The 14,694-nt window shown below is 34.0% G+C and overlaps 2 protein-coding genes across 4 annotated transcripts in view; both read right to left on the reverse strand.

Annotated features, from left to right (window-relative positions):
- fech (ferrochelatase) overlaps positions 1 to 2,662 on the reverse strand; it is an 18,970-nt gene extending 16,308 nt beyond the window's left edge. The window contains exons 1-3 of the mRNA XM_016548955.1: positions 2,490 to 2,662; positions 1,011 to 1,130; positions 593 to 741 (exon numbers count right to left, since the gene is read on the reverse strand). Of these exons, the coding sequence (XP_016404441.1) occupies positions 593 to 741; positions 1,011 to 1,130; positions 2,490 to 2,644 (424 nt within the window). The 5' untranslated portion in view covers positions 2,645 to 2,662. The remainder of the gene's footprint in view (positions 1 to 592; positions 742 to 1,010; positions 1,131 to 2,489) is intronic.
- Positions 1 to 14,694, reverse strand: part of nars1 (asparaginyl-tRNA synthetase 1) — a 34,649-nt gene that overhangs the window by 19,075 nt on the left and 880 nt on the right. For 2 of the 3 annotated variants that reach the window (XM_016548954.1, XM_016548953.1), the window contains exons 2-15: positions 13,114 to 13,196; positions 12,964 to 13,029; positions 11,763 to 11,855; positions 11,582 to 11,671; positions 10,814 to 10,892; positions 10,584 to 10,654; positions 9,446 to 9,532; positions 9,036 to 9,257; positions 7,931 to 8,130; positions 7,056 to 7,191; positions 5,912 to 6,025; positions 5,691 to 5,822; positions 5,387 to 5,518; positions 3,294 to 3,452 (exon numbers count right to left, since the gene is read on the reverse strand). In XM_016548954.1, coding sequence (XP_016404440.1) covers positions 3,321 to 3,452; positions 5,387 to 5,518; positions 5,691 to 5,822; positions 5,912 to 6,025; positions 7,056 to 7,191; positions 7,931 to 8,130; positions 9,036 to 9,257; positions 9,446 to 9,532; positions 10,584 to 10,654; positions 10,814 to 10,892; positions 11,582 to 11,671; positions 11,763 to 11,855; positions 12,964 to 13,029; positions 13,114 to 13,196 — 1,637 coding nt within the window. In that variant the 3' untranslated portion in view covers positions 3,294 to 3,320. The remainder of the gene's footprint in view (positions 1 to 3,293; positions 3,453 to 5,386; positions 5,519 to 5,690; positions 5,823 to 5,911; positions 6,026 to 7,055; positions 7,192 to 7,930; positions 8,131 to 9,035; positions 9,258 to 9,445; positions 9,533 to 10,583; positions 10,655 to 10,813; positions 10,893 to 11,581; positions 11,672 to 11,762; positions 11,856 to 12,963; positions 13,030 to 13,113; positions 13,197 to 14,694) is intronic. The other variant, XM_016548952.1, reaches the window with a different exon arrangement.

A 14,694-nucleotide genomic window follows, 5' to 3' on the forward strand; every position in this document is an offset into this window, starting at 1 on the left:
TTTGTGTGTTGCTTGGCAACCACTTTGTTGCAACCACAACTGTTTCTGAGGAACTACATTGTTTGGTGGAAGAATGCGGTTTTTATTAATATCATTACAATTTATTTGCTCTGTTTTATTTTGCGAAACCTTACTACGTATATGGAATAACCATTTTATAAAAGCAATAAGCCCCGTGAAGCCGTGGTTTATAGTGAATTTATAACAGCTAAGGGGGTTTTAGGCACTGTTATAACCACGGCTTCTTGGGGCTTATTGCGTTAATATAAAGCATTTTTAATTTTTTTTTATGTACAATTAATTTTATTATTTATTTAATACATTTTTGTATTTTCTATTTATTTTAAAGGGGTCATATGATGCTGCTAAAAAGAACATTTAGTCTTTGCAACTTTACAGATCTTCTTTATGCACCAAGAGCTTGTAACACTCCAAAGAGAAAGGAAAAATTGAAATCGCATCATATGACCCCTTTTTAATCATTTTAAAAAATATATATATTTAATGTTATTTATCTCTATTTTATTTTTTTTTGCCGCTGTATTTGTGTATTATCTCTGAGCGCATGTAAGCGTTCGCCCTTGGCTCTCACCCGTCTCGGGACACATCTCGTCCAGCAGTTTGACCATGCCTTCTCCCTGCATGGTGGTCCAGGCTTTGATTGGAGATCCTCCTCCGATCTTACTGTACTGCTCTTGGATCTTTGGGGTTCGTCTTTTAGCAATGAAAGGGCCGAGTTTACTGCAACAGACATAAAAAACACGCGAGAAGCTATAAAAGGTGTTTCAGGTTTCTCTTTTACGGAGTTATAACCGAGCGGCAACCTCCCGCTCTCTCTCGTGAAGCCAACAAGGACAGGAGTGACACGCGGTGACGCGCTGCCAAGATGGCGACGGCTGGCTCCGCCTACTTTAGGCTTCAAAACGCTCGTCGGACACTACGTCCATGTTTTTATACAGTCTATGGTTATAACCCCTCCAGGGCTTGTTTCTATGAAGGATCGCTCTTACTTCTGCACAGGAAGCTGCATGAGGTCCGTGTCCATGAAGAGCCGTAAGAGGAAATCATGCACGTCTTCCAGTTTCTCCGGGCCGCCCATGTTCAGCATCAGAATCCCTGTTTTGGGTTTTCTGCAGAAGAAACGAATGCAACGGGTTTGAGTCGAGCGGATCTCTTGAGACTAGGGTTGCAAAAAGGTGGGAAATTTCCAGTAAATTTCGGAAACATTCCAGGATCTTTTGGACTATTCCAGGGATTTTTGGAAAGTTCCGGAAATTTTCCACCCCTTTGCAACCCTACTTGAGACAGACTGAGAAGTTCTGGATTCAAATCCAGTCCAAATTAAACTAAACCCAAAGAGACTTCTGCACAGGAACAAGCAGAGGAGGAAATATTTCAGAACTTAACGTATTTTCTTGCTTTGCATTTCTTGAATACTTCATAAATGCAAAATAAAGCATTCAAAAACCACTTTGAATGTCAAAATAGACATCTTTTATTATCCAGTTATAAATAATGCATTATTCTGAGAAAACACAAGTGTTGTTTTTGTATTAATTATATAACATTATTAATAGCATATTTATTGATATTTTGAATTAGCTTTTTATTTTTTTCAAATTTCATTTTAATTGTAGTTTAAGTTATAATAATTTTCTGGGTTATTTTAAATATTTGTTTACCTTTTATTTATATCTATTTCAGTTTAATTAATTTTAACCATAAACTTAATTTAAAAAACTTTTTTATAAAATGTTTTAAAAGTATTATTTTTTTACATTTCATTTCAGTTAGTTGTCAGTGTACCATTTCTAATTTTGTCTACATTTAAGTTAAAGTTTTGTCATATAATATTTCTATTTTATTTTATTTCAGCTCTATTTCAATTAATTTTTCAATTAACTATTGTTAATAGTTTTAGTTTGCAATAACAACACTGAAAAGCAAAACCCACAAAATATTGACGATTGTGCTTTTGTCATTTTTAACCTTTAATTTGTATTTATTTCAGTTTTAGTAATTTTTGTAATCCTGCACACAATTATTTTAGTTCAGTTAATTGTCAAGGCAACATTTCTAATTTTTGGTTACATTTTTTAAGTTTAGGTTTTCAATATAATATTTTATTTCAATTTATATTTTTGTTTTTTAGTTAATTTTTAATATTTTTAATGTTTAACAGCACTGAAAAGCAAAAGCCCATATTCACAATTTACTGCAACAGTAAGAAATAATGTGAAAATCTTTTAAAGTGTCATTCGTACATGAAAGGTTCTGGAAATAAACGTTCTTCACTTGTTCTGATGATCAAAACTCTATTATTAAACATGTTGAAAACAACTAGAAGCAACCCTTCTGCTCCACAGCATCAGCAGCAGGTGTTTTTCCGCAGACGTAGAGAATAAGCTGTTGTTTGTGGAGGTTAGTGTGAGCGGCTGATTTCCCAGCAGGCGTTGAGTGGATGTTCATGAGGTCAGGAGACGCTGTACCTGTTCTCCTGAGTCTCTGGAGCGGCGGAGCTGGCGAACGCTGCTGCTGCGGCCGTCGACTGCCGTCTGAGAAACACACTCGTGCACAAACTCACCGGCGGACTCCACCTGACCACTGCACAAACACACACAACACAAACATCAAAAACATGCATGTTTAACACACTTGCAGATCAAGTTTATAGGGGAAAAAATGAAATTATATTTTACATAAAGATATTTAAATTTTTCCATTGTGATAATATTTTTAATGACAATTAAATCTCTTTAATTTATATCTTAGAGCCACAAAATACAAAGCATATTTTTTATCCAATTATGAATTCTGCATTATTCTGAGAAAAAACAAAAGTGTTGTTTTAGTAATTATTTATATACTATTATAGTATTTATTAATATTTTAAGTTTTAAGTTAAGATTTAAGTTTTAGTAATTTTGATATAGGCTTTGTCATTTTTATTATTTTTTAAAAATATATTATTTTCAGTATTTATTTTTTAACCTTTTAAATTCTTTGTCATTTTATTTTTTATTCTTTCTTTCATTTATTTTATTTTTAGTTTCTGCGGGTTTAGGCCTCCATATTTAACGTCTATCAATTATCAAAAACACATAATAAATATATTTTTAAAGTTTATTTTATTTTCAGTTTCTGCAGTTTTGACCTCCATATTTAATGTCACCGTGTCAATTAATAATTAATTTTGTTATATGACAAAAGCACAGGGCTAATGAAAAATATTTTTGCATGTTAAAGCAAATTATTTTGTTAATTTGTTTTTTATTAAATTATTTATTATATAATGAGTGAGTGTGTGTGTGTGTGTGTGCTTAAGGCCGGCAGCGCTGAATGAAGCGTGGGTACAGGCAGACGTCGCGGATGTGATGGCGGTTCAGCAGCCAGGTGAGGAATCGCTCCAGACCCAGACCGTATCCGCCGTGAGGACACGTGCCAAACTTCCTCTGAAACACACAAACAGTCACACGCGGATGACAAACAGCTGGACAATATACTCAACATCTGCAATGATTTTGGTAGCATTTTTGTCAAATTTAACGACAGTATTATTTTCAAACTACACTGTAAAATGAAGTTGAAGATTATCGGAGTGTTTTAAAAGAAAAATATTATTTCAGTCTTTTTTTCTGTCAAAATTTAATGTTTAATTCAGTGTGTTACTTGCTGTTTCTGTAATTATTTGTGAAATTTATTACCAATTTCTAAGCAATTTTTTATTTCAAAGTAAATTTTTTTCTAGTGTATTTCGATTAATCAAATCTTAGTTTTTAGTTTGTTTTTATAAACAACATTTGCATTATCTCTCTCTCAAAAAAAAAGGCATAGAAGTTTCCACGTGGCATACCATATGAAGAGTTTATTTGCAAAAACCGATAAACGCCACTTTAAAAAAAATGAACTGATTGCCGTGCATTATTCTCCACATTATAGCGCGATCTGAACCTTAAACACGTTTTGTCAAAAAAGCCGGTTTTGTCCACTTTCAAGGCATCGCGAGTTCACATTTTACTGCAGAAGCCGACAAGCACACTTGCTGTTTTTGAACAGAAGCCGATAAGTCCATGTTAGCGAATCAGCGCGCTGTATTCAGGTCAGGTGACAAGGCTACTTTCACTTTGAAAAGACGTGCTAGCTGAGAGGAGTTTCGTCAAAGCTGACTAAAAGTGATCGAGGATAATTTCGACAAACTTGATGAACCTGTGATATCTTCTTCAGGGCGAAAAAAGAAAATAAAAGCAGAAACCTTTTCACGGAAGCTTGCAAAAGCAGCGCGTTACAACGGTGAGGGAAAAGCTCCGTGTATTGCGTAAAATCACAACCATGCAGTTTATGATCACAACAACAACGTTTGTCAGGCGTCTACATTATCATTTGAGGAAATTACAAAGATTAAACGAGTGTTTTTTTTAACTCTGAAACATGAAATGTGGAGTTATCTGCTTTTGTTATAAAACAAGCTTTTAATATGTAAAAAAAAAAAAACATACTTTCAATGAACTTTAATTTTGTAAGTTACCTGTATTTGTTTAAGTTATTATTACTCAATCAAAACAACCCAAGTGCAGTTTGATTGATATTACTTGGAATGCGCAATAAAAAAAAACGTGATTTCTGAAAAAAAAATTAAAATGGAGTTATCGGTTTTTGCAAATGAACTATTCATATATTAAAATATTTTAAGAAAAAATATAGTGGTGCTTGATTCTAGGCATTGTTATAATGGTGCATGTGAATGTAAAATAAAAGGATTCAGTATTCTTCCTGCAAACATGCATTAATTATTAAATACATTAAACTTATTATTATAAATTATCATTTACATTAAACTTGGTGATTCTACTTGCCAACAATGTCTACTTAAAATTTTGACAATTTCTGACCAAATACATAAATATCAAGGTCATTTTTTAAATGTTTTTGAAAGTCTCTTTTGCTCACCAAGCTGCATTTATTTGATTAAAAATACATAAAAACAGTGAAATTTTTACAATTTAAAATAGCTGTTTTCTATGTGAATATCTGTTAATCTGTAATTTATTTCTGTGATCAAAGCTGTATTTTCAGCATCATTACGCCAGTCTTCAGTGTCACATGATCTTCAGAAATCATTCTAATATGCTGCTTTGCTGCTCAAGAAACATTTCTGATTATTATCAATGTTCAAAACAGTTGCGCTGCACAATATTTTTGTGGAAACTGTGATACATTTTATTTTTCAGGATTCACAGATGAATAGAAAGTTCAAAAGACCGGCATTTATTTGAAATAGAAATCTTTTGTAACATTATGAATGTCTTTACTGCCACTTTTAATCACTGTAATGCATCCCGATGAATAGGAGTATGAATTTCTGAATGGTAGTCTGTATGAACTATACCTGGTCGGTGTACCAGTAGTAGGGTGTGGGGTCGATTCCCTCTCTCTTATACCCCTCCAGGAGCTCCTCAGCGTCCCAGATACGCATGGAGCCTCCCACGATCTCACCCACGTTAGGCATCAGCACATCCACCTGACAAACACACACACAGCAGCCAATTAGAACACAACTCTGCTGATACCGACATTTTTGTCCTTTTGCATATTAATGTCTTTTCTTTATGTAGCTTGAGTTTTGTTCTGGTAACTCATTGGTCCATATATCTGCATATTTAAACACTGTGATTGTTAGTGAGGATCCGGACCGATTCGGTGAGGCGGCGGTCCTCAGCGCAGCGCTCCATGTAGAAGGATTTGATCTCGGCTGGGAAGCGACACAGCAGGATGGTCTCGTTAATAGAGTCGGTCATCAGTCGCTCAGGGGCTTCTGGGATATCCTGCAGAAATCACACACAAACGGTCAAATATCCAAGCATTTGCAGTTGAGCACTCTTGGAAATAACATATGAGATCCAATAAAACACACCTCTCCAAACTCATAAAAAGTCCCATCGTCCTTCTTGATGTTGTGCTCTTTGAGCCACTCGATGGCTTCGGTGTAGTTCATCCTCTTGAATGGCCTTTTGGGAGGCTTGAAGTCCTGCAAGAGAGAGAGGAAAAAGATTTAAGAGCTTCCATACCTTTTGACCAATTTTCTATGACCCTTCCAGTCATTTGTAACAATGTTGGTATTGCTAACAAAAACTAAAAATTAAAAAAAAAATTTAATTCCATTAAATGAAGTAAAATAAAATTAATCTAGACAAACAAAGAACTTAAACTATCTTATTATTTTTGGTCAGCTGCCAAGGCAACATTTATAATTGTCATTTAAAGATGAAGTGCTAAAATGACTAAAACTGAAATAAAAATGAATTAAAAACTTATAAAATAAAAACGGTTTTCATTAAATAAAACTAAAAGTATATATTTTTTTAAAAATGTATGTTAATTGAAAAAAAAGTTAATTAAACAAAAACTAAACAAAACTATTTTATTAATTTTTGTTCAGTTGCCAAGGCAAAATTTCTAATTTTCATTTAAAATTGAAGTGCCAAAATGACTAAAACTGAAAAAAAAAAAAAAGAAAAAAATTAAAATAATAATAGGTTTAAAAAAAAAAAAAAACTTTTTTTGATGAATTTCTATAACCCTTCCAGTTTCTGGCAATGTTGTTATCATTAACTAAAACTAATATTTATGTTAATTGAAATAAAATAAAAATAAATCTTAACTGAAATAGAATAAAAGACAAAAAAGTTGCCAATTTTCATTTAACGTTTAAGTGCTAAAATTACTAAAACTGGAATAAAAATAAATAAAATAGTTTTTAAAAAACAAAAACTAATAAAAATCAAAAACAGTTACAAAAACTTGAACATAAAATAAATATTCTTTAAATAAAAAATATATTATAAATACTATAATACTACATTAATGATAGAACTGATTTTACGTGACAAGATATTTTACAAATTAACTATAAAAATCAACATCTACAATGATGGTGAAGTTAATTTCCATGAATTTTATATGCCTGAATAACATAATCCAGGCCTAAAATGTCAAATATTATGATATTTCCAGGTTTTCTGTGACTGTGAAGCTCAGTGTGAGGTCAGGGGTCATACCGGGTTAATGTCGTAGATCAGCTGCGCAGCAGGAGACTTCAGGACCCTGTCGACCACGTCACACACCAGATCCTCCAACCGGTTCAGAAGATCCTCATAGGTCATGAAGGGACACTCAGCCTCGATGTGGGTGTACCTGAACACACACACACTACACTGACATGCTTCTGTCTGTTTCTGTTACGTCCTTGTACGACATTGAGTTGTGTTTTGGGTATATATATATATATATTCTCTTTGCTGCTCTCCGTCTTGTTTTTACTCTCGTAGGTCACTACTGAATGGTTGTCTCGGCTGTCAATCATTCGAGACGAGCGGATTCTTACCCCTAGAGCTTTAAAGGAGTCATCAGATGCCCATTTTCCACAAGTTGATATGATTCTTTAGGGTCTTAATGAAAAGTCTATAACATGCTTTGGTTAAAATTTCTCAATGGTAGTGTAAAACAACACCCTTTTTACCGTCAAAAACAGCTCCGTTCACAGCGACCCGTTTTGGTGCATGTCCCTTTAAATGCTAATGAGCTCTGCTGACCCCGCCCCTCTCTTCCGTGGAGTGACCAGCTGTTCTCATGAGACTGTTTACTTTAGCCGCATTTAGCCACGAAACTTGCAAACTATTATTAATTATTACGAAAGGCCATTTGCAAAGATTCATAAAAGAACCTTATACTCACTTCTTCTGGAGGTGAAGCTGGATCACAAATGATTCGTGCAAACATTTATATATTTTGGGGGATAAAAAATAAATAAAAAAAAACACCAACATGTTCAAACAACATGTAAAAGTGAATTTTGCATCAGATGACCCCTTTAATAGCTAAAGAAGGGACTTAACAGTTTCACTGAATGAATGCTGAAGGGTCCCAGACTCACTCGGACAGGTGTCTGCGTGTGCGCGACTGCTCCGCGCGGTACGACTGCGCGATGCAGAAGGTGTCGCCCAGCGCAGGGATGCAGGTCTCCAGGTAGAGCTGAGATGACTGCGTAAGGAACGCGTTCTCACCGAAGTAGTCGAGACCGAAGAGCGTGGAGCCGCCCTCCACCTGCGTCTGCACTAGAGTGGGCGGAGTTATCTGAGAACGACAACAAACAAACATCTGTGTTTACTAAAACAAACTTCATCCTGTGCCTCAAAACGAGATTTTGCACAATTACGTATATAGTTGACCCAAAAATGAACATTAGCTGAAAGTGTCCTCACCCTCAGGCCATTCAAGATTAGGATGAGTTTGTTTATTCATCAGATTTTTGCATCACTTGTTCACCAATGGATGCTCTGCAGTGAATGGGTGCCGTCAGAATGAGAGTTCAAACAGCTGATAAAAACATCACAATAATCCACAAGTAATCCACACCACTCCAATCCATCAGTTAACATCTTATGAAGCCAAAAGCTGAAACAAATCCATCATTAAGGCATTTTTAACTAAAATACGAGTGCATAACGCTTCCTCCAGTGAAAAAGTGGTCTGGTCTGAATCAGGAGAGAAATCTGCACAGATCAAGCACCAATTACAATACAAAACCAAAGTCCAAAACAGCTCTAAACAAATACTGTATGTGGCTGGATTTTGATGTGAGAGACAACAGGAGATGCACTTTTTCACTGGAGGAAGCATTATTATGGATTATGGACTCATATTTTGGCCAGAAGGAACTGTTTGAAGTTAAAAGTGTCTTAATAATGGATTTGTTTCTACCAAACACACAGCTTTTGGCTTCTGAAGATGTTAACTGATGGACTGGAGTGGTGTGGATTACTTGTGGATTATTGTGATGTTTTTATCAGCTGTTTGGACTCTCATTCTGACGGCACCCATTCACAGCAGTGGAAACATTGGTGAACAAGTGATGCAATGCTACATTTCTCCAAATCTGATGAAGAAACAAACTCATCCTAATCTCGGATGAACTTAAGAGTGAGGACATTTTCATTTTTGGGTGAACCAATCCTCTAACACATGGTTCAGGGAATGACCTCGTAGTAGCCCCGGCTGAAGAAATGATCCCGGAAGCACTGCGTGACGGTGGACCGGACTTTCAGGATCTTGGAGACGTTTTCCCCACGGATCATCATGTGCCTGTTGTTGAGCTGCACATCCACGTCAGACTCCTCGTTCAGCAGGTTATCAGCGCCGCCGGCCGGAGCGAGACCGATCAGCTCCCAGAAATCACAGAGCAGCTCATGGCCACCCGGAGCCTTTCAGAACAAAACCATAAACTACATTTTAGAAATCATGACAGAACTTTCATTCTTAGATTAACTAATTGTCCTCATTTGTAAATCGCTTTGGATAAAAGCGTCTGCTATATGACTAAATGTAACTACAACTTTAAATATAGTAATTCATATTAATATTACTTAATTAATCGGGGTAATTGTCTCACCTGTTTGCCCTCAGGAACAGGTTTCACGGTTCCATACAGAGCCACGGTGCTCTCCGTAGACAACACCAGGCCATTATAACACTGACACTGCACACAACACACATTCATCAACATGACCCAAATAAAAATAGATCATATTGAGATATGCAGAAAATTCTGAGATATTTAATTATTATATAATATATAATTTATACAATATATTTTTTATAATTTTTGTACATTAATAATTAATAATTTTATATTTATATTTTATTTTTGTAAAATTGTATACATTTTTATATTATTTGATATCATTTTTAGATAATTTTTGCTCTTATTTTTGTCATTGCCTCACCTTCCATTTATATAATTTTTTGCTTTTATTTTAATTAATTAATTTATTTTTAATTAGGGCAGGGGTCTGCAACCTTCAACATCTAAAGAGCCATTTTGGCCCCTTTCCCACCGAATAAATTTCACGTGGATCCACAAAACCTATTTGATCACTAAAAGGAAGACAACACTGCATATAGCTAAAGTTTTATATATCATTCAGTTATGTTACAGGGCAGGGACAATCATTTCAGAAGGGGGACAGAAATGTCAAATGTAATAATAATAATAATAATATTCATTTATGTTAAAAAAACTGTTCTTATCTCTTACTTGATTGGCTAAGAAATAAAATACACTGCTGGACAATAACCAATCATTTGTATTCTATCATATTTTGATATACATTTTCCTAATGACAATTTTATGATTATGATTGGTTTATAATACTAAAAACACTGAATTAGGGCATCGCCTCATCTTACGCCTATATAATTTCTTCTTCTACTTTTATTTATTTAGTTTTTAATTAATGAATTGCCCAACCTTAATCCTATATCATCTTTGCTTTTATTTTTATTGATTTATTTTAATTAGGGCATCACTCAGCCTTAATCCCATATCATTTTTTGCATTTATTTATTTATTTGCTAACTGCAGTTAGGGCATCACTTTGCCTTAATCGCGGTTCTATTTTAATTTTCTTTTAATTAGGACTTCGTCCATCTTTAATCCTAATAACCAACAGCTCTGATAACTAACAGGGTTGACAGAACTAATTTACCCATTTTTAATTGTGTAAAACATCAACAAACACAGACAGTACCAGTTTGTCCATAAGAACACACTGCAGGAAACCGGCTCCGTCACGCAGCACAATAAACAGGAGGTTTTTCCCTGAGAAAACACGAGCAAACATATTTTAAAACAAACAATAATCTATGTTTTCATTGAAACTATGCATGTTCCTGTAGTAGATTCTGACTGGAGCCGTTCAATAAGACTGCTGTTGGATCCTGGATGCTCGTTTGGTAGAAGAAAACTAAATCTGCTCACCTTGTCTGCGTAACCGATGGACCCAACCGAACACCTTCACCCTCTGCTCTCTCAGCGCCTCCAGTTTATCAATCTTCACCTGAGCGTAACAGAAAATACACCAGAAAACTGACTTGAAGATTTAAGGAACACTTTCACTTCAGCTTCACTGACTATCAGGCCACCTAGAAATGCAGCAATAATCGGACTGATGGTTCAATGGGAAAGTAAAGACATCAAATGATTGGATTTAAAGGGTTGGTTAACACTAGGGCTGTGCAATATATCGAAATATCGCAAATGTACATATCCACCATAATTAAATCGTCTTAAAAGGAACATATTAGCCATGTAAACCTTTATATTCGACTACTTTCTCAACCTGACGAGAAAAATACGTTCCGTGGTGCGGTTGTTTATTTATGTCTTATGAATGCAACGACTGCAATTCAGGACAGATGTAATGCATATGTAAATGACTATGTTTGAGTAAACAGAATTTGGAGAATCTGAAATCGGATCGGACTCATTATGTGTCCCAAAACGTTTGTTTTTAAAACTTTGCTGAATTGCTTTGTTCTTCTTTTCTTGGTTTGAATAAAAAGCGTCTGCTAAATGCATAAAATGTAAACCTACCCATCCTCACACTGCAAAAATAATAATAAAAATAAAAATTTTTATTCATATAGCACCTTTCATGTATAAAATGCAGCTGAAAATGCTTTACTTGAAAGCAGAATAACTCAGTGCCATTATACAGTCAATGCACATAATTGAGGAAACTCTCACGGTTTTGGGTTCAGGAAGGCTGGGGTCGTTCTCGATGACAATCGTTTTAGCTTCTTCCAGATTCTTCTCTCTGCGTTCAGCATGTTCAGTCTGAACATCATGAGATCAGATGGACAGAGGTTAAAACAGACATACGGGACGGTGACGTGGAGAATCACGGGTCTATAGAGGATCCACGTACCTCCTTCTTCTCTTTGCTCTCATTCTTCATTTGCTCTCGACTGAAGAGCTTCTTCGTGTTCTTCATCTGAGTCTTAGAGATGACGGCCCAACGCTGAACACACCACAACATTAAAACAAAAGGTTTCTATTTCTATGAACTTTGGTAAGTTATTATTTACTACATTATAACATGTTCTTTTGCCAAATATGCATATTAAATAATGCATATTAAAAATAGTGAAATAGGCACAAATTGTATACGCACCATGAAAACAAAAATGTACATTTGTGACAATGTTATTAGTCTTATACTTAATTTTTTATTTGTTTTATTTTTTATATTTATTTTTTCCAGAACAGAAGATATAGCTAATATAACATTTCATACATTTTAAAATACTAGACTGGAAATTATTATTATAATATTTTTTTTTTTACATGTCTGCACAGATTTGCGCATCAAGAAGTAAATACTAAATAAACCCTAAACTTGTATGTTTATTGGAGGCTGAGAGCTGTTAAATTTGTATTTAATTTAAATTTACAAAAACAGCTGTTAAATTTAGGCAATGTGAATTCATATACACTATATATAATTATAACATGGTTATTTTAGTTTACTAAAACTATAAACATATTAAAAAAATCTTGATACTTGAAATAAAATAGCCATTAACTATAATAAAATAAAATATAAAAAACTAAACTAAACTTTCATTTATTTTAACTTGATGTACTAAAATAATTTAAACTAAAACAGAAATTATAAATGTATAAAACTATATAGATTTACAAAAAATAAACAAATAAATAAATGACAAAAAACACACAACAAAATGACTAAATCTTTAACTAAAAATGGAAAAAACTAAAATAAAATTTAAGTGCATTCAAAATATTAATTAAAAACTATAACAGTATATAATGTGCATACAAAAAGAAAACAAATTCTGAAAATACTTTTAAAAAAAAAACAACACTTATCAGTCACTGTATCAGTTTTAAATTGAATATTTTATAGATTATTTAATTCTATAAACTTGTCGTTTTTGTATTGGCCTCAATGAGTCAAGGTTCCCTGATTGATGATACATCATACCTTTTTTATTGTAAAAGTGTACATTTATGTCAGGAACCAATCTTTCGAATCAACAGATCGATATGATTATTTCTGCTACTGTTAGTTGCTGGTTAGTAAGTGTTATTCGCAGGTTTCACACCTCTCCTTCCTTCTGTGAGTCCACATAGATCACCGGAAATGGTTCTTTTCCAACAAACAACAGTGCCTGGAAAGATTACAAAGAGCATTAAGGAATGATAAACCAAGTATGAAAATCTGAAAATGATCTGCATCAGCCGGGATGAGGCACCTTGAGTGGTGTTTTAAAGGGCTTCTGCTCTGATCCGTCTCCATCCACATCACTGCCCTGTTTATCAGACACATACAGCTCTTCTGCAGAAGCAAACCACAGCAGCGTTAACATTTCTCCAGCTTGCATGCAGACCTCTGGGGGAATACCCATTATACAGGCCACACTTTGATTGATGTCTTTAGGACCAATAGTTTTTGAGAAAAGTGCCTCCTCCGCCAGTGTACGGAAAATAATAAGGGTTGCGTTCCGTACAGCACGCATAACTTGATTTTTTAATGGCGAAAATTGACATTTAACTGATCAACTGTGAACTGTTTATTTATTTTAACTGAAAAAAACATTATTTAAATGAATATGAAAGATGAGTATCCTTTTATTTGGTTAAAATGTAAGTTAATTGCTGCTTTAATAAAGGACCGTGCGAGTTAGGCATGATTGTGTCGTGATATTAATTATGGCATGTGAGTTAAGCATGAACCATGTGAAACGTTAGTGAATAACATTTCCATATCTTTCTGAAGACAAGAAGGGCAAACAATTTGCACTGATTAAAAAAAAAAAGATGATTAAAGGGGTCATATGATGCGATTTCAAGTTTTCCTTTCTCTTCGGAGTGAAAACTTCAAAACATAAATGATCAGGATGCATGCGTTTACAATTATTTACATTTGACACTAAACTGATTAAAAAATACCATAACTAGAAATTAACGTGTTCATTTTCTGTGTGCACTATTTACATTGTGTGTGTAACGTGTGTTTTTATGTGGACAGACAACGTAATGTTACTTTTTTAATGAAAAGTTGACTTTGAAATAACAACACAATCAACTGAGTTTCAGATCATGTTTAATTTGTTAAAGAATGACAATTTAAAATTTTAAAATATTCAAATTAATTGACCCTTGATGAATATAAACATGGTCACTGCACGTCTGTGCTGACAGATGTGCTGCCTCTCTTTAAAAATGCCCATTTCAAAGCATTTATTCGACAAAAGGTAATATATTTAACAATTTGTGATAACATAATATTCATTTCATAAAGGCTGTAGTACTGTGAGAAACATAAATTAAATAGAAATGTACATTTTCGCTGCTCTAGTTGTCTCCACCCAAGCTGCAGTCTTGAAGTGTAGCTTCATTTTCATTTTCATTTTCAAGCGCAGTGAAAATCTCACTGAAACACACGGCGGGGGGGTCTCTGTCTTTTAGTTTTAATTTCTTTCAAAAAAAGAAAGAATGAAAATTGACTGACCCCAAACTTTTGACCTGTAGTGTATATTGTTAGAAAAGATTTCTATTTTAAATAAATGCTCTTCTTTTTTTACTTTTTATTCATCAAAGAATCCTGAAAAAAAATGTATCACGGGTTCCAAAAAAAATAGAAACACGTTATTTTATGTCATAATAATATTTCACAATATTACTTTTTTGTCCCCTGTATTTTTGATCAAATAAATGCAGCCTTGATGAGCAGAAGAAACTCCTGTAAAAAAACATTAAAAATCGTTCTGATCCCAAAATTTTGACCGGTAGTGTGTGTGTGTATATATATATATATATATATATATATATAT

This window comes from Sinocyclocheilus rhinocerous, unplaced genomic scaffold (assembly GCF_001515625.1).
Source record: "Sinocyclocheilus rhinocerous isolate Xijiao unplaced genomic scaffold, SAMN03320098_v1.1 scaffold824, whole genome shotgun sequence".
Lineage (NCBI taxonomy): Eukaryota > Metazoa > Chordata > Actinopteri > Cypriniformes > Cyprinidae > Sinocyclocheilus > Sinocyclocheilus rhinocerous.